The following is a 24,429-nucleotide window of genomic DNA, read 5'->3' as shown; positions in this document are numbered from 1 at the left end:
GCTGGGGGCTGTGGCCTGCAATCCAGGCATGTGCCCTGACTGGGAGTCAAACCTGTGGTACTTTGGTTCACCGCCTGCACTCAATCCACTGAGCTATGCCAGCCAGGGCTACTTTTAGAATACTTGCTATAAATATAGTAGCCCATCAGGAGATGTGAGGAGATTTGACTCAGGAGAATGAAATAGTCTGATATTCGAAAATCCTTCAAGCTTTTGTCCAAATGTCCTTTTTATACAAACAAAAACTAGGGGCGGGTGGAAATGGGAGGGATGTAGGGAGGGTTGGGTGGGTGGGCTGGGATGGGAGTAAAAGATATAAAATTGTACTTGAACAACAATTAAAATGAAATTAAAAAAAAAAACACCTTCAAGCATATGAGTCAGTCAGAGACTATAACAAGATGAAGACAGAAATACACCCCTTATTGCACTCAGAAACCATTGATAGTGACTTGTTGCAAATATGGTGGGACTAACTTATTATTTTAATTTTAATTTTGGGGAAATGTGCTTTAATTTCATTAACATTTTGGAGTTGTGGTTAAATTTTTGGTTGTCATTCCCATAGTGAAAGTAAAATAATATGTACCCATATATTTCAGACTATAAGATGCACTCCCCTCAAAAAATTTGGGAGGAAAATGGATCTTATAGTCCATCTTATAGTCCAAATGTAGCTTACTTGGCTTGCTGTGGGGGGTGATGGTGGAGTGGGGTCACAGGTTATTAAATATTTTCCCACATTTTTGCTTCAAATTTTTTTTCCTATTTTCCTCTTCTAAAACCTGGGCATGTCTTTTGGTCTGGTACATCTTATAGTCCTAAAAATACGGTAACTATTTTTTTTTCTATCCTCCTCTTTACCTTACTCCCTCTTTCTTTCCCTCTTTCTTATTTTTATTTCTCTCTCACATTATTTCTCCTTCTTTCCTTCCTTCCATCCTTCTCTCCTTCCCTACCGTCATCTCTTTATCTCTCCCTCCTTCTGTCCTATTATTTTCTTAATTGTTTTTCAAGTACAATTGTCTCCATTTTCCCCTTTCCCCTCCCCACCGCCCCATCCACCCCTGCCTCCTATCCTCGATCCTACCCCCTTTGACCCTGTCCATATGTCCTTTATACGTGTTCCTTGGTGGCCCTCTTCCTATTTTCCCCATCATACCTCTCCTCTCTCCCCTCTGGTTACCATCAGTCTGTTCTTTATTTCAATGTCTCTGACTTATATTTGGTTTGCTTATTTGTTTTGTTGATCAGATTCTGCTTGTCCTATTATTGTTTAATGCCTCTTTTCTATTTACATCTATAACCATAATTATTCTAGAAGAACTAAACTTAGTTTTACTTTAATAGCTTTAGCAGTAAGCTAATGGTAAAATTTTCCCATTTTAACTTATATGCTAATTGGGTCCACTTAACTCTTTTTTCATTTCTTTAGGGAGACCCACTGGATTATGTGAGACCTGGGAAAAGTAAAAATTTGGCTAATCTGAACATATTGGGATATTAAATTCCTCATTTATATTTACATACTTTTCAGTCTGTTGGAAGACTGAACTGCACACCCACCAAAATTTTACTGAAGGTGGGCCTATTACAGTGGAGTTTTTAATATCACTTATTGTTTGACAACTTGTGATATTCCTTTAAAGAATATAACCTGGTAACAGTGACATGCTACTACAAATTTTGATTTGCATCTCCAAACCATCTTACACAGCACAGAAGATCTTCTAAGTATTATTAGCTCAGATGGACATAATATCAAGAATTTTAGCTGAAGCATGACATGAATGAAGTAGCATCTTATAAATGCCAGTGGGATTAAAGTTAGATTATAGATTGTAGACATAGAAAAGTACAACCACACAGATCACTAGGGAGACTGCTTTAGTAATCTTGACAAGCACGGCTGAGGTCAGAAGGAAGGTATTTGCCGTTATGGTAGAGAGATCAAGACACTTTCATGAGACACTCTAGGGTAGACTCAAAGGTCTGGTAAATAAAAGAAGTTAAGTATTCAGAGAAGAGGAGGAATTAAGGTGGACTGCTGGATTTATAACTTGTGTGTTTGTTTGAATATTGATGGTTTTTAATGAAATAGGGAACAGTTTAGAGGGACAACTTAAGTAAGATGAATATGTTTTCATTCAGCTTTATTTATTTCAAGAAGTCTAAGCAATATTTATGTGGAAAGCTTTACAAATCATTTGGAATATAGTCAGTCATATTTTAATAACTATGTACAGTGTCAGATGGGTACTACAATTATCAGGGTGATCATTTTGTAAGTTCTATAAATGTCCAATCACTGTAGTAAATCTAACGTTGTAAATCTGAAGCTAATATATTGTATGCCAATGGTAACTGAAAAGTAAAAAATATGATTTTAAAAAAGAAATCATTTGGGTAATACAAGGTCTCAATCTCAGCAAACAACAAAAGAAATATATCAACAGCATAAAAGAGACCACAGAGACCCAAGCATTATGTTAATTATTTGCCAGCATAATGGCCAGTTTGGGGAAGTAATAAAGACAATTGCATAACACATTCTAAGTCTTCCAAGAAATGTGGAGTGGTAGGGATTTTTGAAGGAAACAGTAGTAAGGAGGAAAAGACAGTAATAGATAAATATAGTAACAATACTGTACTTAGCAATCAATAAGAACTAAAGGGAAACACTATCTTTTACTTGGGTTGCAGGAGTATGAGCAAAATCGCTTCTAAGAATGTTGCAAGGTGAAATGTTCTCAGAAGAGCACTTGATTTCTGTTTATGGTAAAAAAGTATATTGATGTTCGAAATTTTATTCAAGATTCTGAATATCCTTTTTATTCCAGTCAAGTTATACCTGCAACCCAACCTCTACTGAGAGATGCTGTTATAATGACTCAATATGTATTAGACATACAGAATGAGACATGACATTTTTCCTGGCTCTCTAGATAATATCCCAGTTTGTAATATCATATTTACTCTTCTATTCTCACTTTTCACACATGCACAGACACAAATAACACAATGAACCATAATTCTCACAAAGTCATCTCACATAAGTGATGCAAGATGGAAAAAAATTGTCCCCTTCCTCCAAAATTCATCTATTAACATAAAAGCTCATGCAGTATGAGTGCCTATCATGAGTTACAGCTCTTCTGAAAAAACTTTGATAATGTAGGAGGTACAGATTGTTTACTGAATGTGTTCATGTAAAAGGAATTATGTTGATGTATATTATTAGTATAGAGGGATAAATAGATGAGTAGATGGATGAATAATGACTTCATGTCTTGAAACATTATAACCTGCCTAAATCTGTGTATCCAAGGGGCATATAAATATTTTCATGGAGTTGTCTTACTAAATCAGTCACTTCAGAAAAAATCTGAAAGATCAGTGGTCCCCAAAGTTTTTGGCATCAGAGGCCGCTTTCATGGAAGACAATTTTTCCACAGATGGGGCAAAGGATGGTTTCAGGATGATTCAAGCTTATTACATTCATTGTGTACTTTATTTTTATTATTATTACATTGTAATATATAATGAAATAATTCTACAACTCACTACATGCTAGGGTTAGCATGTAGGCTTACCAAAACTTTGACTGAGACAAGTGTGCAGTGAGGAAGAGATGTGGATGAAAATAATGGGTGGGCCACGTGCAGACCAAAATAAGTGTTGGATTCTGACTTAAAGCCTGCCACCAGATGCATCTGTACAATTGAAATGTATAAACTCACTTGCCACTATAAAGCCTACCACCTGACGCACCTTGTCGCTTGCCACTCACTAAAAGGGTTTTGATATATATCTGCAAACAATTGATTTATTATGGTCTCTGTGTAGCCAAACCTCTCTGCTAATGATAATCTGTATTTGCAATCACTCCCCAGTGCTAGCATCACCCCTCAGCTCTACCTCACATCATCAGGCATTTGATTCTCATAAGGAACTGCAGCCTCGTCTGTAAAGCTCACAGTTGGCTTCCTGTTCTTACCAGAATCTGTCACCACTGCTGATCTGACAGGAGGCAGAGCTCAGGCGGGAATGTGAGGAATGGGAGTGGCTGTCCATATAGATGAAGCTTCACTTGCTCACTCACTGCTCACCTCCTGCTGTGCAGCCTGGCTCCCAGGGATTGGGGGCCCCTGTAATAGATCAAATTGATTCCTAGACCTGCCACTAATCTTGTGTATATTTTATCTTATGCTGTTTTCAGCTTTTTGGTCTTTCAGGCAGAAATAATATTTCTTTACATCTTTGTACAAGAGTATATGTCTTTGCTCTTATGCATTGTTTTCAGTCTCAGATTTAATCACTAATTACAAATTTCTACTATATTCTTCACATTTAGTATTTTCAGTCCATGTTTCAGGCTATTATGGTCCCATGTTTAAGTTACTGAATACACATTTTTAATCAGTTTCCCTTCTTTCAAGTTCTTGCCTTTATATGCCATTCTATGTTTAGCAACCAGAACTGTTTGTGAAAAAAATAATAATCTTGTGATTGCCCTTTTTTTAAATTTCAGTAAATAAATTTTACCTTTAAATTAAAATCCAAACCATTCAAGACCACCTATTATCCCACATTTCATTCTAAAACCTACTGCCACAACTTTCTCTGTGGTCATTACCCACCAGAGTGCTATCCAAATACCCATGAATTTTTCTCATTCCTCTATTCATTCGAAATCTGTCCTTTTGCCACACTCTGCCTACCAAGGCTTTCATCTCACCTTGTATGTTATCTACCTCACTAAAGCTATTTCCAATTATGCCATAGAGGACTGTGTCTTCCCTCAGGAATTCTGAACACCCTGTACTATTCATATTACTCTTATCAAAGTATTTCCCATGTGTATCAAACAAATTGTTTGCTGTTTCACACAGGGAAAAAGATGTATACCCTGTCCTCACTTAAAAACCACTTGGCACCTGCAAACAGAGTAGAATGAATGTTGGTGTGTGTGTGTGTGTGTGTGTGTGTGTGTGTTTCTGCATGTGAAATATTTACTTTAGTTTTTTTTGTTATTTTCCTTATTGACAGTCTAGAAAATAAATTCATCTTTATTTAATGTATTTCATTTTTAAGTTCTAGAAGTTAAAATAGTTTCCCCCAGGTATTTTTTATTTCTGTTTTACTACCTCAGTAAATATCAACCTTGAACACAACGCACGAACATTTTACTTTTAAAGTTAATTTTTAACTTACTATGTGTCTTAATTGCCGTTTGGTCTCTGCACTCAGTAGAAATACCCTAAAACCTCTGCAGACCAGTTTGTGGCAGAGCTGCTGCCATGGTACCTGAGAAGTGGGCTTTGGCAGTTCTGCTGCTGCAACTCTGTAGTGCTGGCTGTGGATTCTGTGGGAAGGTCCTCGTGTGGCCCTGTGACATGAGCCATTGGCTTAATATAAAGGTCATTCTGGAGGAACTTACAGAGAAAGGACATGAGGTAACAGTGCTGACTTTTCCACATACTAAGCTCATTGATTACAGGAAACCCTCCCCTCTGAACTTCGAGGTATTGCCTTCAGAAGTTCAGAAAGAATCAGTGGATAATGTACATGACAAGTTTCTGGACCTAATTCTTAATGTCTTGCCAAACTTAGAACCTTGGCAATCAACGATAAAATTGAACAATTTTCTTATTGAAACAACTGAAATTTTAAAAATCATGTGTGAGGGTGCAGTGTATAATCAGACATTCATGAAGAAGCTCCAGGAGACCAACTACGACGTAATGCTTATAGACCCTGTGCTGCCCTGTGGAGAGCTGATTGCCGAATTACTCAAAGTCCCTTTTGTGCTCACGTTAAGAATATCTACAAGAGGCATGAAGGAGAAACACTGTGGGAAACTGCCAGCTCCACCTTCCTATGTTCCTGTTCAGATGGTGGCACTAACAGATCAGATAGATGACCTTCCTGGAAAGAGTGAAAAACACAATGCTTTCAGTTTTCTTTGACTTCTGGATCCGGGATTATGACATTCATTTTTGGGACCAGTTTTATAGCAAGGCTTAGGTAAGAGATTCTGCTTTTTATTTTAAAGTTATCAAAATAAATTTAGAAATCTGAGTAGATGAAAGGAGTATATTTTAAAATATCTGTCTTACAATTAAAATTCTACCAGTGAAAATAATCAACTGGCTATCAAAAAGGGTGAGTAGAAATGGGAATAAGAAATCTTTTGCCATGATTACTCTGTCTTTAAAGTCATCATACCATTTTTCATAAGATTACTTGATACTTTTTAGGTTCCTGCCCAAAATAATATAAAACGTACAAAAATGTTAATCCTCTAGATGGAATATTTGTCCTATCTGGATATTACATATAAGCCCAGTACATTAAGTTTCCATATTAGAGGAAGTTATAGCCACTCTTGGGAAAGAGAAGATAATGTTTATTCTAAGAGTAAGATAATATACTTGCCTGACACCAGTAATAAACTAAAATATTATTATTAATAAACAAATTATTTAATTTACCTGAATCTGCTCCAAACATTTTTGATAATTAGTGATGATTGCCCTCATTCTTATACCATTTTTACTGGAACAGGTGCCAACCATTATTATCCCTCTCATAAACTTTACATTTTTGATTTCCATTCAAGTACAGTTGTCTCCATTTTCATCCCACCAAGACCCCATGCCCCATCCATCCCCACCTCCCACCCTCAAACCAACCCCTCTTTGGCTTTGTCCATGTGTCCTTTATACATGTTCCTTGATGGCCCTTCCCCTATTCTCCCCTTTATCCCTCTCCCCCCTCCTCTCTGGTTACTGTCAGTTTGTTCTTAATGTCAATGTCTCTGGTTATATTTTGCTTGCTTGTTTGTTTTGTTGATTAGGTTCCACTTAAAGGCAAGATCATACGGTATTTAGATTTAAGTAAAAAATACAAGAATATTGGCTCAATTCTACCACCAGAGGTAATTGTAAACTGTAATATGTCACTGTCACATTTTGGTATAACAGGATTATGAGTAAAGACCTTTGAAAAATCTCAGCTTTAGAAAAAGAGGACAGAAGCATTATCTAAGGGGAAGTGAGAAAAAGAGCATCTTCTATTAAGCAAAAATTATACCGGCCATGCATTTAGGTAATCCCTAAGAAGTCCTTAAAATTAAAAACCATCTCACTTGACTCACTGAGTAGCTTAACATAGTAGGTTCATATGATAATAATACCTACTCGGTAACTAAAATTTAACCCTTTAGCCCTGGCTGGTGTGGCTCTGTGGATTGAGTGCTGGCGTGTGAACCAAAGGGTCACTGGTTCAATTCCCAGTCAGGGCACATGCCTGGGTTGCAGGCCAGGTCCCCTGTAGGGGATGCATGAGTGCAACCACATGATGTTTCTTTTCCACTCTTTCTCCTTTCCTTCCCCTCTCTCTAAAAGTAAATAAATAAAATGTTTTCAAAATATTTAACTTACTAATTAAATATATATGCATGTATATATATTATACATACACAATATAATTAGAATGACCTATTCTGATTATATAACTCAATTTTATGCAAATTGTATAACTAAATGGGGTATTTGTTGATTTTATTTTACTGTTTTATGTCTGTAATTCCTCATATGTAACATTTCAAATATAATTTATAAAATTATTTAATTTTATATTTAAATTCACTTTCATTCTCTTTCCCTCTATCCCATCTATACTCATTATTGTGAATCATTACTTTAAATATAGAATGGTCTTAACTGCTTTCAGTTCTTTCTTTCTAAAATGAAGCTAAGGTCATATAAACCACATCTCCTAGTGAGAAAAATGATTTCAAGTGAAATAAGGGAATGACTAATTAAAATATCACCCTAAGGTTTGTAATCATACAGGATTTGAATCTCAAAAAATTAGGCATCTAGAGGGCAAAATCACATTAATTCAGAAATTAAGAAATGGAGTTCTAATGTAATCTCTGGCAATTTCAAACTGGGTGTCTTTGTGCAGTTCCTTTATTATCAAATTATAGCCATTGGACTATGTGGCATTAGGTAATATATCAAATACTAAAAAGCGATGACTCTAAAGTGAGGCTTAACTCCCGGGGTGTATGTCACCACCAACTTTGATTAGGATCCTAAAGTGAAAAGGATTCTCACCTTGGTGTTTTCCCTTCTCTCAGTTACAAAAAAAAAAAAAAAAACCAGTATTTTTGGCCAATAGAAAGTATTGAGTTGGTTATTTGAAATCAGTCATTATTGTACATAAAAACCTAAAATTAATACCTTCAATGTGTCTCCTTGAACACACTTCAGTAAGGCAACAGTGTAGCAGTGAGTGATAATTGTGGTATATAGTTATGTACCACATATCCTCAAAAGAGGGACATCCTGAACATGAATTACTCAGAAAGTTCTTACTAATAAAATAGTGGCCCATTAAGGCCCTGCCTCCAAGATGGTGGCACCTATTACATGAGGCTGTGGCCTGCCTCTGCTCAGCCTTGAATTCTAGTGCTGATGGTGTTTTGGGAGCTATGGACCAGCCTGGGTCCATGACCTCTGTGATGCAGCTACCTTTATTATCACTTACAAATATGTGAAATGGTTTTTGCATGCTGATTCATCTTCATATCTGATGCCTGCGAAGCACACATTGGCTACCTCTGCCAGAAAAGTGGTATCATGCCTGATTTGAGTTCCTTCTGAAGTAGTTAGGCAGAGGCCACAGGTTTCTACTTCTTCGAGAACATTTCAAATTTTATCTAACATCTTTTATCAAAAAGGCATTCAAGGACTGTATTGAGGCTACACAGTACAGTTTTGAGAGAGATTCCTTTCTCTTTGGTCCAGTTTCCCTTACAGTTGTCCTTAAAATCCCTCTTGTCCTGGAGGCAGGATCAGATGGTGGATCCTTGGTAGTCAACAGTCTGTGGAGCTTTTGCAGGTGGACTCTCAGCTGCAGTAACCACACCTCTGGATGTGGTAAAAACAAGAATCATATTGGCAAAGGCTTGTTCTAGCACTGCTAGTAGGAATGTCATCTCTGCCCTGTATGGGGTCTGGTGGATACTGGGACTGCCAGGAATATTTGCAGGTATCTTCCCTTGAATGGAAGCAATTAGTCTGGGAAGTTTCATATTTCTTGGTGCATATGACCAATCACTCAGCTTTCTGTTAGAACTTGGCAAAGAGAGCCTGTGAATTCCACAGCCTCTCATCCCCTTATTTCAGAAGGGGCCATGCTGTGAGTGCTGCTCCCATCTGGCAAGCAGTCCTTCACTGGCTGAACCATGAAACACAGCGCTGAATCCAGCTCTGTGGAGTTCTCATGAAGAATGTGTCTTCCATGCTACAGGCTGACAAGAATGATGTCATCAGTCTACTTGCCAGAAATCTGCTAAGAAACAGAGAAAATGATGTCCACATCGGTACTTTGCATGGCTTTTCTCAGAACCCCTTAAATAAATTTGCTGATGCTGAAAAAATAGTGGCTCATCAATTGAAGTAATGAAATATAATTCAAGGATAAGGTGGATTGATATTGATAGGATCCTACAATAACATGAGTAATCCTGAGATTAAAACATTTTGGGTAGGGGAGGGAGGAAGCTTGGACATATTCCTGACTGGAAGACTAGAAATCATGGAGAAGTGATTTAGTATGGATATTGTAGGATTAATCTATCATCTGCCATTTGAGAGGAAAATTAGTAATACATTCATTGATACAGTACTTTGGAATTGTGGTTAAATGTTTGGTTTATTTTACCTTGAACATAAAGTAATAACCCCATTTTGCCTTTTTTTACTTTCTTTTGTGTTTATTTCTTTTTTTCTTTCTTTAATACTGTGTTGTTGTATTAATGCCCCTTTTCATTTCACATTTGGAAGCTACATTATTCTAGAAGACTTAAACTCATTTTTCCCTTGATAACTAATCATCAAATTGGTGCTGCAATTTTTCCATTTAACTTATAGTCTAATTCCTTCTACCCAACTTTAAACAATTTTTTTTCCAGGAAGACCCACTACATTATGTGAGACTTTGGGGAAAGCTGAAATTTGGCTAATTCAAACATACTGGGATTTTGAATTTCCTCATCCATACCTACCTAATTTTGAATTTGTTGGAGGATTGCATTGCAAACCTACCAAACCATTACCTAAGGTAAGATTATAACATTGAAGGATTTTATGTACCTTAGGATATGATACCTGATTTCCATTTAAATGTTACAACCTTAATAACAGAGACAATCTTAATAACAGAGAGTATCTTTGTATGGCCAATTCCATTTTCATTTTCCATGTCAGAAAGGTTCTTGTGATATTTATGTGTATTTTAGGCATTATATTGGGAAATGAAGCTAAAACTGGCATGATTGAAGCACATCTCAAAATATTACTGTGTTTGTAGTATGGATAATTTATAGGAGTGACAGGAAGTTGGAACTATGAAAATCACTGAGAATACTGCTATAGTCTTCCTCACAAGCATAATAAAGTTAAGGCATTTTTCATGGTGGTAGAGAAATAAACATGCCTTCATGAGACAATACAATAAAGAAAACCCCTTGATTTCCAGTCTGCATGTTTATTTGATGGTGATGCCTTCTATTGAAATAAGAAACATGAAGTGAAATTTACTTGAAGCTAATACAATGAGTCTATATTGTGACTACTCACTTAAAGGAGCAAGCAGAATTTTTTAGAAGTCATTCAGGTAATACAAGGTCTCAGTGTCAGTATACAACACAGGAAAGATTGGAGGTCATCAGCATAAAGTAGAGTTCATGAAAATGAGAGACCTAGACTTGGCCTGATTCTTTACAACCTAATGACAGGTGTTTTTTTTTTTTTTTTAATTTTTATGAAAAAGATAATTGTATACCACATTCTTAAGGCTTCAGAGAAAAAATGTAGAGTGTTGGGGATGTTGGAAGGAAACAGCATTGAGAAACAAATGGGTAATTGATGCGTGGGTCACCGGCCAGCAGTGATCATGAAACTCTGCGGATGGCTCGATGATACACGAGAAAAAACATGCACAGAGACAGACTAGTTTCTGTGGAGAAGTAGGGAGGGAATGACCACCCCCTCTAGTGGGGAGCGTGCCCATTTACTGTCCAAACATGCTTTTATTGGGCTCGTTTTGCATAATAATTCAGGTAAAGTACAGTACTCCTCACGAGGAAGTAAGGAACCATAGAAAACAAGGAAGTCTGAGGGTCTATTTTGAATCAGGGTCAAAGAGCTGTAAGACTTTGAGGAACAAACTAACTTTCACAGTAATTTACATGTTCTTTCTTAGGCCTGATCACCTGGGGAATTCGCCCTTTTCAGCACAGAGCTGCACCACCCTGTCATTGTTTCAGGCTTAGGTGGAGCAAGGGAACTAAGGCAACAAAGAGATAAGGAGATTTTCTCCCAGATGATGAAAACTCAGGCTGTGTCAAAACCGAGGAGTGAGGGTCCATCACCCCCTTTTGCTGTAGCCCCCAAAGTCCTTCTTTGGGGGGCCTCCCATGTGATCATGCCTGTCTTAGGTCATTCCCCCCTTGGGGAATATTACCTGTCTTTGGCTAACCAACCAAGCTTTGGGGTTCAGTTATAAATGAAGCAGCCGAAGCAGCACTTCTGCCAGGAAGATAAGCTTTTGTCTCCTTTCTGGCTTATGTTTCCAAGGGCGTTCCCTCAGCCCCTGCTTAGGCGGGGGTTACAGCTTCTGATACCAGGCAGGGCGGTTCCCAACAGGGAATATGTAAGTATTACACAGGCACTGTGTCGAACTATCAATAGGAAATGGGGAAGAAAGCCCTCATTTACTTTTACTGTGAGAATATTAACAAAATCCCTTTAGGAAGTTTGCAGGGTACATGGTGTTCCCAGGGGAATTCTTGATTTATTTTGTGGTAAAGTATATATTGATGAATGATATTTCATTTCAGAATCATAAATATCCTTTTTCTTACCAATAAAATTATGAGTATAGTTGTAAATCAAGTTCTGTTAAGACTTGGTATAATGGATCAATATCTAACTTGAGAAATCAAAACAAAAGAGGTAGCAATTTCTATGGCTCTCTAGATAATCTCTGATGCCAAACTCATTTTTACCCTATCATTCCCACTTTTACACACACATACACGCTCATTGCCACACACACAAAGCTGCATAATTTCACAAAATCATCTCAGATAAAATGAAAGGAGGAAATTTATACCCTTTTAAATTCAACTTACTTATTGATAAGGAGTTTGTGCAGTATGAATACCAATCATGGCTTATGGTTGTTACGGAAGACTTAATCCAGTCACTGAATATATAGATTGAAAAACAATGGTAAGGTAAGAAGCCATTAGTTTTGAGTGTTTGAGGTGTGGCAAACGGCTCTTAGGAAAGGAAGGCTTGAACAGAGACTGCTGTCCAGACTTGCAGGGTCCCCATGGAGCCAGAGTAGATGCTGGAGGGACATATGCAGATTGCAGAAAATCCTCTCTCTGAGTGTGATCTCACAGACAATGCTGAGAGGATAGTAGGAAATGAGAATACTAATAGGGAAAATTCATCAAAACAGAAAGTCGATCTCCAGTCTTTGCCACCTTGAGCCTAACTGGATCAGACTGTTTTGCCTATCTGGTTACAGGAATTGACTGTGCTGGCAAAGGAAAAACCACTGAATTCCATTGAATTTCTAGCATTGTATCTTTTAAAAAATAAGGCACAGTGTAAAGATTGCAACTGACTTATTGGGAAAGACAGGAAAAAAATAATTCCTACTGTAAATTTACACGATAAAGAGGCAGCTTTGTGTGTGTGTGTGTGTGTGTGTGTGTGTGTGTGTGTGTAAAGCTTTTTATTTAAGTTTAGTTCAGTGGTAGAGTTTAGGATTGAGCATAGATAAAATTCTAGTTAGTTCTATACTTGAGAATGTTAATAGATGAAGGATTGGCAGTGTGAATTTTCATTTTAAGCTTTTTTGTATTAATTGTTGTTCAGTACAGTTGTCTCCATTTTGCCCTCATTACTCCCCTCAGACCCATCCACCTCTGCCTCCCACCCTTGATCCTGCCCCCTTTGGCTTTGTCCATGTGTCTTTTAGACATGTTCCTTGACAACCCTTCCCCTATTTTCCCCCATTGTCCCTCTCCTCCTTCCCTCCCCTCTGCTTACTGTCAGTTTGTTCTTTATTTCAATGTCTCTGGTTATATTTTGCTTGTTTATTTCTTTTGTTGATTAGGTTCCCCTTATAGGTGAGATGATACGGAATCTTTCTTTCACCTCCTGGCTTATTTAACTTAGTGTAACGCTCTCCAGTACCATCTAGCTGTCGCAAAGTGTAGGAGCTCCTTCTTTCTTTCTGTTGCATAGAATTCCATTGTGTAAATTTACCACAGTTTTTGATCCACTCACTTACTGATGGGCACTTAGGCTGCTTCCAACACTTGGCTATTGTAAATTGTGCTGCTATGATCATTGGGATGTGTAGGTTCTTTTGAATTGGTGTTTCAGGGTCCTTAGGATATAATTCCAGCAGCGGAATTGCTGGGTCAAAAGGCAGTTCCATTTTTAGTTTTCTGAGGAAATTCCATATTGTTTTCCAAAGTGGTGCACGAGTCTGCATTCCCACCAATAGTGTACTAGGGTTCCCTTTTCTCCACAGCCTTGATAGCACTCATGGTTTGCGGATTTGGTTATGATGATCATTCTGACCAATGTGAAGTGGTATCTCATTGTAGCTTCAATTTTCATCTCTCTGATGGTTAGTGAGGCTGAGCATCTTTTCAAATGTCTCTGGGATCTCTGTATGTCCTTCTTGGGAAAGTATCTGTTCAGGCCCTTTGCCCACTTTTTAATTGTGTTGTTGGTCTTCCTGTAGTGGAGTTGTGTGAGTTCTTTGAATATTTTACAGACCAAACTCTTGCCAAAGGTATCATTAAGAAATATATTTTCCTATAAGGTTGGCACTCTTCATTTTCCTGGTGTTTTCTTTAGCCATGCAGAAACTTTTTATTTTGATGAGATCCCAGTTGTTTATTCTTTCCCTTATGTCCCTTGCTCTAGGGGACATATCAGTGAAAATATTACTATGTGAAATGTCTGAGATTTTCCTGCCTATGTTCTCCTCTGGGACTTTTATGATGTTGTGACTTATATTTAAGTCTTTTGTCCACCTTTGGTTTATTTTTGTGTATGGTGTAAGTTGGTGGTCAAGTTTAACTTTTTTGCATTTAGCTATCTGGATCTCCCAACACAATTTGTAGAAGAGGGTATTTTTACTCCATTTTATAGTTCTGTCCCCTTTGTCAGATATTAATTGATCGTAGAGACTTGGATATATTTCTGGGCTCTCTGTTCTGTTTCATTGATCTACGTGTCTTTTCTTATGCCAGTACCAGACTGCTTTGATTACTGTGGACTTGTAATATAGTTTGATATCAGGTATTGTGATCCCTCCTACTTTGTTCTTCTTTCTCAAAATTGCTGTAGCTATTCATGGTCATTTATGGTGCCATATACATTTTTGAAATATTTGTTCTATATCTGTGAATAACATCATTGGTATTTTAATAGGGATTGTATTGAATCTAAAAATTGCTTTAGGAAGTGTGGACATTTTGATGATGGTAATTCTTCCAACCCATGAACATGGTATTTGCTTCCATTTATTTGTCTTCCTTAATTTCTTTCTTCAATTTTGTGTAATCTTCTGAATATAGATCTTTCACCACCTTGGAAAGGTTTATTCCAAGATATTTTATTTTTCTTGTTGCCATAGGAATTGGAAATTTTTTCCTGACTTCTGATTCTGGTCTTTCAATGTTGGTGTATAAAAATGCCTTTGATTTCTGAATATTGACTTGGAACCCTGCTGTTTTGCCAAATTTGCTTCTTAGGTTGAGTGGTTTTTTGGTGGAGTCTATAGGGTTTTCTATGTAACACTATCATATCATCTGCAAAGTGACAGTTTTACTTTCTCCTTTCCAATTTGGATGCCTTTTATTTCTCTTTTATGTCTGATCACTGTGGCTAGGATTTCCAATACAATAGAATGAATAGAAGTGGTGAAAGCAGACATCTTTGTCTTGTGTCTGATCTTAGTGGGAAAGCTTTTAGTTTTTGCCCATTGAGTGATGTTGGCTGTAGATTTCTCCTATGTAGCCTTTATTGTGGTGAGGTATGCTCCCTCTACTCCCACTTTACTGAGTGGCTTTATCATAAATGGGTGGTGTACCTTATCAAATGCTTTTTCTGCACTTAATGATATGATCATATGATTTTTGTCTTTACTTTTGTTTATGTGATGTGTTACATTTACTGATTTGTGGCTATTGTACCATCCTTGCATCCCTGGGATGAATCCCACTTGGTCATGGTGTATGATCTTTTTAATGTATTTTTGGATGTGGTTTGCCAATATTTTGCTGAGGATTTTAGCATCTGTGTTCATCAGCGATATTGGTCTACAGTTTTCTTTTCTTTGTTATATCTTTATCTGGTTTTGGGATTAAGATGATGCTGCCTTCATAAAAAGAATTGGGGGGATTTCCCTCTTCTTGGACTTTTTGAAATAGTCTGAGAAGAATAAGGATTAGCTCCTCCTTAAACGTTTTGTAAAATTCTCCTGTGAAGCCATCCAGTCCAGGGCTTTTGTGTGCTGGGAGTGTCTTGATTACTGCTTCAATTTCATCAGCTGTTGTTGGTATTTTCAGGCTTTCTGCTTCTTCTTGATTCAGTTTTGGAAGATTATACTTTTCTAGAAACTTGTCCCTTTCACCCAGGTTTTCAAATTTTTTGGTGTGTTTTGTTCATAATAATTTCTTACAATCCTTTGTAAGTTGGTGGTATCAGTTGTAATCACTCCTCTTTCACTTTGATTTTATTTATTTGGGTCATCTCTCTGTTTTTCTTGATGAGTCTGCTTAAAGTTTTGTTGATTTTGTTTCTTTTCATAGAACCAGCTCCTGGATTCATTGATCCTTAGAATTGTGCTTTTAGTCTCTATGTAATATAATTCTGCTCTGATCTTGGTTATTTCCTTCCTTCTACTCAAAGAGGCAGTTTTAATTGGCATAATTCCCCCCCACTCCACTTTTTGGTAATGTAAGGAAATTCAGGATAACAATTTATTATTGGAGTTAAAAAAACAAAACATTTCACTTCTTTTGATTTAATCCCCATACTTAATGAGTATATTCTGTGCAATTTTCACAGATTTTTTTAATGTTTTTAAAATAACTTTCACTTTAAACTGTTACTATATCAAAAGCCATGATGAGCAGTCCTCAGATCAAGAACATTCACACATGAGCATTTTATTCACACACATGCACACACACACACCGATAAACATTTATTCAAACTCCATGTGTTTGGGAAGGTGAATCAAAATAATTTCACAGTAATTTCTGTTATGTTAGATACGTTCTTCCAACATTATTGAAGCTGACATTGTCAAGTTTGACATTGGCTCTTTTCTGATCATTTAATAGCCATTAATTGGGGAACATGTGAGTCCAAATCTGCCACAAAAGATTTCACAAGGAATGCATGCTGCATGTCTACATGATGTCATTCTCATAGAACACAATCTGACTGGTCCCAAACCCAGAGTTTCCCATGGCAATTTGCACAACTCTAAATGGTGAGGCAGTTTAATTTACAGAAGTTAACTATGTATCAATTCTGTGCTAAGACTCAAATTAACAACATGCAGCTAGTGTCCACTTAGGTGGGAGTTTTATGCATCAGGAAGACATAATCACTGCCTCCTAAAAGTAATTTGTGATTATAGAATAGTTTAAGTATATTATCTCCTGCTGTACTACACTACTATGTACCACAATTCTAACAAATATCTGTTTAGCACTATACATGAAAGGACACCTATACATGAGAAAATTACCATTGAATGTGTATGTAAAAAAATAGGCACATCAACACAGTTATGATTGATTAGATGTAAACTGTCAGATACCAAATTCAGACCTATTTGGGGGCTTTCTTTTGAGAAATATTTTTATGAGTTTGCAAACTACTCATTTTTTGATAAAATTAAATCTGGTGAGTAACAGTGTCCATCAACCATAAAAAGTATAGTATTCTTATCACCTAATCTGCTTGTATAATGGTTGACCCCATGGACATTCACTAATCAATGATTATGCACTTAAACCATGGACTTTATTTATTTATTTATTTATTTAAACTAAATTTATTGCAGTGACATTAATAAAATTATATAAATTTCAAGTATACAATTCTATGATACTTCATTTTTACATTGCATTGTATACTCTCTCTAAAAGGGGCTAGGTGTTTCTAGGTATAAAAAAAAATCTAACTATGCTTCTGACAATTCTTTTGAATATTTATTTTAGAATTGTAACTGAATTTTATTTTATTCCCTGTGATGTTGTACCTCTAATACAAAAAATTATTTTCTCTACAGGAAATAGAAAAATTTGTTCAGGACTCAGGTGAAGATGGTATTGTGGTGTTTTCTTTGGGTTCTATTGTCCACTATATCACAGAAGAAAAGGCCAATCTTATTGCCTCAGCCCTTGCCCAGATTCCACAAAAGGTTAGTGTACTTTTAATCCTGCTGGGAAGCTATTTACCAATTGGAGAGTGTGACTGGGTGTCTTTCAAAAGAAAAGTCAAATTTCATTTTACAGTTAACATACCAGGTAGCATACTAAATAAAAATTTGTAAATCATTAAATAGTGAGTGTAAACATATTTGAGCTTTGCCTGCTGAGCTTTGCCGTTACTATGGAACACCTCTTTTTAGAATCATTTGTTTTAGTGAAATAGAGATGAAAACATTAAGTGTATTGTTCATAAAATCAAGTATAAAGGACATATTGATAAAAAACTAAGGATGGGTGGAAATGGGAGGGAGGAAGGGAGGGGGCTGGGTAGGTGGGCTGGGATAGGAGTAAAAGATAGAAAATTGTACTTTAACAACAATTAAAATTAAAAAAAATCTCCCCCCCCCCCAAAAAAAATCTTAAGGCCTATTTTGACTACTCCTAAAGTAATTCTGAAGCACATTCACTCCCAGACCAGGAAAAGGGAGAATGAAATGACAAAAATAGAGATACATCATACACAGGAATATACTTCATACCTTTATTTGTATTAGGAGTTGATTCATTATAGCTGAGCATAGAAGTAGAAGCCTAGATTCATTTAGTTTTTTTAGTGAGAGTTTTCTAGAATTAAAAGGCCATAGAAATTTTAATATTATAGTCTAGCAATTTGCATGTCCTAATTCTTATATTTAATTAATTTTAATGTTATCACCATTCTAGATTCTGTTATTTACATAATTCTATTTATAAAGATCTAAGAGCTCTTTTTATTGTATATTTGGTTAAACTCTATAAAATTATATTTAAAAATTCTATATGAAGGTGAACGTGATCATTGCAAAACCAAACTGGATGCTTCATTGAACTTAGGAATATAAAGCAAAAACACTATCTTATTCTTATTTGAATAAAAAGAGTTATAGGAGAAAAAGAAGGTAGAAAGAAATTCAGGATGAAAAGATAATCAGTCACCCCAAAAATAAGCAGAGAAAATCAAAAGCAAAAATATTTGTAAGAAACACTAATTTGAAATTAGAGCTAGGAATGCCAGTGACATAATTTTATACCGAAGTCGGGTTGCCATAAAAATTTTAACTTTCAAATTCTGATTCATTAGGCTAATACACATTATTTTCTAATTCTTTGCTTACATTCTCACTCCCAAAAGTTCTTAAATGATAACAGACAAAACCATTATAGTATACTTAATATACAACTACCACAAATGGTTTTAAAAAGGTGGTTGTAAACAATCCCACTATTTCTTTCACTGTTTACAAAATACACCTTCACACTCCCTTCTCAACTGCAACCTTAGAGTAAATGCATGATTTGTTCATAACTCTACAACTTTAAAATGTCATCATCCAGTGAAATATATGCACTGTCTTCCACAGGTTTTATGGAGACACAGTGGAAAGAAACCAGCTACATTAGGAGCCAATACTCAGCTCTATGACTAGATACCCCAGAATGATCTTCTTGGTAAAACTATGGGGAAGAAAACTGTATATTGGTTGATGGACATGTTGTTAATTCTTTAATAGCTAACATTAATGTAAAAACTAATATCAACAAATAGTTAACAATTGTAAATGTTTCTCATGTTAGCTCTAATTTTAAAAGATATAATTGATGATTTGACCATTAATGTTATAAATTCATACTTGCTATAATTCAAATAAGAATTTCAGGTGACACAGAGAGAACTAATGCCTCGTTTCCTAGGATAGCAATTTCCTATGGTAGCAGTGCCCTACAGAAAATACTGCAAAATACTGCCTCCTTCAGTAGTTTATCTCATAGATCTTCATTTTCTGTATCTGAATTTCTGTTTACATGTTATAACGACATTTTCACCCACTTCTTATTCTATCCCCAAACCAGGTCATCCCCAAACCAAAGCTTTTATCACTCATGGTGGAATGAATGGGATCTATGAAGCCATTTATCATGGGGTCCCTATGGTGGGAATCCCAATGTTTGCTGATCAGTATGATAACATTGCTCACATGAAGGCCAAAGGAGCGGCTGTGGAAGTGAACATAAACACAATGACAAGTGCAGATTTGCTCAATGTCTTGAGAACAGTCATTAACAATCCTTCGTAAGTACTACTGCTTTTGAAAGCAATACCACTGATTGCATTATGCACCACACAAGAAAATGTTAAAGGTCATGCTCACTGACCTTTTAATAGCTCTTTTTCCATAATCTTGGGCCCTTCATTATCTGGGTCTCGGAAATCTCCTGGAATGTATAGTTCATACAATGTCACATTTCCTGCTTGGAAAAATAGGCTTCAATTAACAACTCTTTTATTCTGATTTTTTTTCTATGTGCATTTAACCACATCCTGTTAAGGATATATATATATTTTTTACAATCTCCCCACTATACATGTTAAAATTCTATGCTAAGAACAGAGTTTGTGTAACAATTCTGTGGCCCTTAGATCAATTTTTATAACATGTATCATGTAACTAACAGAAACAAAATTTCATTAATGTCTTTTTCTTTTTGCCTTCTTTCTTATTTTCCTTCTAGTTATAAAAAGAATGTGATGAGGTTATCAAAGATTCACCATGATCAACCTGTAAAACCCCTGGATCGAGCGGTCTTCTGGATCAAGTGTGTCGTGCATCACAAAGGAGCCAAACACCTGCGGCCAGCCTCCCATGACCTCACCTGGTTCCAGTACCACTCTTTGGACGTGATTGGGTTCCTGCTGGCCTGTGCAGTATCTGCTATATTCTTGATCATCAAATGTTGTTTATTTTTTTGTCTAAAATTTGGTAAAACAGAAAAGAAGAATAAAAGAGGATAAATCTTTTCAACTTTGGCAAAGGTCTGAGTGAAAACTCCTGTTTATCCCTGTACCTCCTTCCTGTTTCCTGTTTTCGAATTTCCCATTCCCCTTTTTTAGCTGGAAAAAAAAAAGCCTAGAATTTCACAAGAGCATTAACTGGTGAGCATGTCCCATTCTTCCTTTTTCCAGTCCCAGTTTGTAGTTATCCTCTTCCTGTTTGCCTACTTTCTGACACAGGGACATTAATAACTCTAAATGTCCTATTCATGATATCACTATTTTAATTTTATAACCTTAAGTGATGTGGTGATTGCTGGAAAGAACAAAATATAAGCTGAATTTCATGGATATGACAAGCTTAGAATAATACAGTTCACAAGTTGCAACAGATTATAGAATCAAGGCAGTAGCCTCAAAAATTGGCTTGCTATAAAACTATGTTTTTCTTTTTAAATAAAAATAAGCCTCTCCACTTGCCCAGTGTTATTAGGATTAGGTCAAAACTGAGAATAATAGTAGTGGGACATTCTGCCTTGGAATGTTTAAAAAGTTTCCATAAAGCTCAGCATTAGTCTGCTCAGGCGCCATAACAAGATACTGAAGAGTCAGTGGCATAAGCAACAGAAATTTATTATTTCATAATTCAGGAGGCTACAAGTGCAAGATCAAGATATCAGCAGGGTTGGTACGGCTTTCTTTCCTGACTGGCAGAAAGCTACCTTCACCCTTCCATCTTCTCACAGCCTTTTCTCTCTATGCCCATGGTAAGACAAAGATGCCTTATGTCTCTTCCTCTTCTTATAATGACACAAGTCTCATGGGATTAGAGTCTGCTCTCATGACCTAATTCAATTTTAAAATATTGTTAAAGACCTATTCTCCAAACATAGTCACATTGGGAGTTAAATCTTCAACATATAAATCTGGGACAGGCACACAATTCAGCCCATAACAAACTCTACCAAACCATTATGCTTGTTTTTGCCTTCAATGGACAATTACGTCTTGTGTGCCTTTTATATACAATGGAAAATTCTGAGCATTTTCTTAGATAATAAAGATAATTAACAGAATGATTGCTTTTTCAACAAGTGAAGATGTTAGTACTGTTTTAAAAGTAAGTAGAGTATTAGGAGAAATAAATTTAAAATTATGGAAAAATTGTTTGGGTAATTTTAATAAGGTTTTTAAAGATGAGTAAAATTGATAATCTTAAATGTCAATTCACTATAATTAAAAATTACTAGTATTCATAATTTAAATAATAATGCTATAGAAATAATTCTATTTAAGAAATAAATTATTTAAGAAATAGAATTATTTATTTCTATTATAGAAAATAATTTCTATTATATAAATAATTCTATTCAAATAATGATTCAAAGAAATAATTTCCTACAGAAAAAGCCATATACTCTGATTATAAAATCATTACAATTTTTTCAATCTCTAAATTCTATAAATGTAAGTTTATTAATTAATTGTTATTTAGGAATATCAGATATTAGAAGACTTGGTATATTAAGTATTTATCAATGCATTACTCTAATATAACATTAATATTCATATTTAATCAGCTACCCATTACTTTAAAAAACATATTAAACATTGCAGTAAGTTTGCCCTCTCATAATCTCAATGACATATGCACTTAACATTTTACTTTCTATATTTGATATACAGAACTGGAAAACATAGGTTTACAGTTGTTTGCATGAAAAATGGGTATAATTAATAAGTAATAATACAAAAATAGCCCTGACTGGCATGACTCATTGGGTTGGGTGTCTGGTCAGGGCACATGGCTAGGTTGTGAGCTAGATTCCTGACTGGTGGCCTGTGAGAGGCAACTGATGGATGTTTCTCTCACATATTGATGTTTCTCTCCCTGTCTTTTTCCTTCCCTTACAGTCTCTCCAAAAAATAAATAAATAAATAAATAAATAAATAAATAAATAAAATTTTAAATAATAATACAAAAATAAACTTTATTTCATGTACTCACAACTATAAACCTACTTTTATAATTTTACTGTATCCTGGAAAGCCATTTGTATTTGCTTTCAGGTAGGTCTGTTCTCTGCAAATAGAATGTAACAAATGGCTGAGATCCAGTCAGAGGTTGTCTGGCATCCCTGAGGATGCCTTGCATATACACTAAGGCATCCTCTGAACTCTGAGACTGGCCGTCATGGCACAGAATTATTTTTTGCTGCCTCTCAATAGCTGTTGTTCATATTCCTCTCCTTTTGAAATCAGTTAAAAAATCACACTTGATTTGGCCTTGTACCTTCTATTTTTGTCAACAAATTAAGTCTGTCACAGAAGGAATAAAAAGAGCTCCTTTTGCTATGCACTAAGTTTGAAATGCCTATTAGAAGTTCCAGCAGATCATGTGTAGAATTTAGAAAGGCATTCTAGTCTATAAATATAAAATTGGATATTCATAAAATTGAATTGGATATTCACATAAGTAGTCTACCATGGGGCTGAATGAAATCATACGTTAAGAGAAGTTAAGAAGGTCTGCCTATTGATTATGGAGTAAATAGTAGGTATTTACTCAAGATAACCCAACTGTAAAGATGTTAGGATGTGACTACTCCCAGAAAGGTTGGCATAGCCAAAGAAATAAACCAGGGATAGACAAAACTCTCTATCAATCCCAGTGTGGAAAGGACAAGGAAAAATAATATTATAATTAAATCCCAGAAGAAAAGACAACCACATCACAGACAGAGGATCATAGAGGGACACAGTTACCACTAGGGAAGTGAGGCCAAAACAGGGGAGTAGGAAAGATAGTACCTGATTCCTTTCCTTCTGCTGTGATTGTCAATAGGCCTCTCCTATGGCTGAATCTCATTAAACCAACCTCATAAAACTCCTGGGTGTTGCAAACAGCATTAGCCAGAGTCCCTGGAGCAAATGGCAGGAGGAAAAAGGATGAGAATGGACTACCCTCAGCAGACATTCATACAGTCGTTCATATGACAAAATTCTCATCTCTAACAATGTGTATCTTATCAGCCACAGTACTTTTGCATAGCCTTTACAGTCCCAGCTCCTAGAGCTGCACAACAGGTTATAGTTGATAACTTAACATTTCCCTTCCACAACATGTTATTCACCCTTTATCCTTGGCAGCTCCTCCCCTGCTCAACAAACAACTGTCCAAACTCTTTTGCACTTTTGGTGGGAACACAGATTGGTGCAGCCACTGTGAAAACCAGTATGGAGATACTTCAAAAAATTAAAAATGGATCTGCCTCTTGACCCAGCATACACACTTCTGGTAATATATCCAAAGAAACCCAAAACACTCATTTGAAAGAACATAAACACTCCTATGTTCATTGCAGCATTATTTACCATTGCCAAGATTACTACTCAGCTATGGGATAGAAGAAAACTTTACCCTTTGAGACAGCATGGATGGACCCAAAGAGCATTATGCTAAGTGAAATAAGCCAGTCAGAGAAAGACAGATACCATATGATTTCATTCATATGTAGAATCTAATGAACAAACTGAACCAACAAGCAAAAGAAAGACACACTCACCGAGAATAAGACATGAGTTATGGGGGGAAGCCAGGGGGTGAAGGGATTAAGCAGAAAAGAAAAAGAATTGTGGACATGGACAACAGGGTGGTGATTGTTAAGAGGAAGAGTATTTGAGGGGGATGAATGGTAATGGAAAATACAATAAAATACTTGATGTGTAAAAAAGTGTTTGTATTCCTTCCCAACTAATCCCTCATAAGAGATGGGTTTGACTTTTCTAGATAACATTGATTAATAACATTATATAAATTTCAGATGTACATTATAATTTGATATCTGTGTACTCTATTATATGTTCACCACCAAAAGTCTAGTTTCCATCTGTTACCATATATTTGCCCCCCTTTACCATTTTGCCCTACCCTATCCCTTAGCTCTGGTAATTACTATTGTTTGTACCTATGAGTTTTTTTGTGTGTTGTTATGATTGTTCATTTGTTATTTTTTGTTTTACCTTCCACATATGAATGAAACCATGAAGCTTTTAT

The 24,429-nt window shown here is 36.0% G+C and overlaps 1 protein-coding gene and 2 pseudogenes across 1 annotated transcript; all 3 read left to right on the top strand.

The window, feature by feature from the left end:
• The first annotated feature begins 5,192 nt into the window (after positions 1-5,192).
• On the top strand, positions 5,193-21,525 carry LOC118499650 (UDP-glucuronosyltransferase 2A3-like). The gene is given in 8 exon segments (XM_036021527.1): positions 5,193-5,918; positions 5,920-6,027; position 6,165; positions 9,989-10,137; positions 17,422-17,553; positions 18,964-19,051; positions 19,454-19,673; positions 20,114-21,525. Coding segments are annotated over 8 exon segments (1,596 nt in total). The 5' UTR covers positions 5,193-5,300; the 3' UTR covers positions 20,394-21,525.
• LOC114491404 lies at positions 8,192-9,703 on the top strand (annotated as a pseudogene).
• On the top strand, positions 12,230-12,770 carry LOC114491768 (annotated as a pseudogene).
• Positions 21,526-24,429: the final 2,904 nt, after the last annotated feature.

Source organism: Phyllostomus discolor, chromosome 1 (genome assembly GCF_004126475.2).
Source record: "Phyllostomus discolor isolate MPI-MPIP mPhyDis1 chromosome 1, mPhyDis1.pri.v3, whole genome shotgun sequence".
Taxonomy (NCBI): Eukaryota; Metazoa; Chordata; class Mammalia; order Chiroptera; family Phyllostomidae; genus Phyllostomus; species Phyllostomus discolor.
Note: the sequence above shows the minus strand (reverse complement) of the source record. Positions and strands in the feature narration are given on the sequence as shown.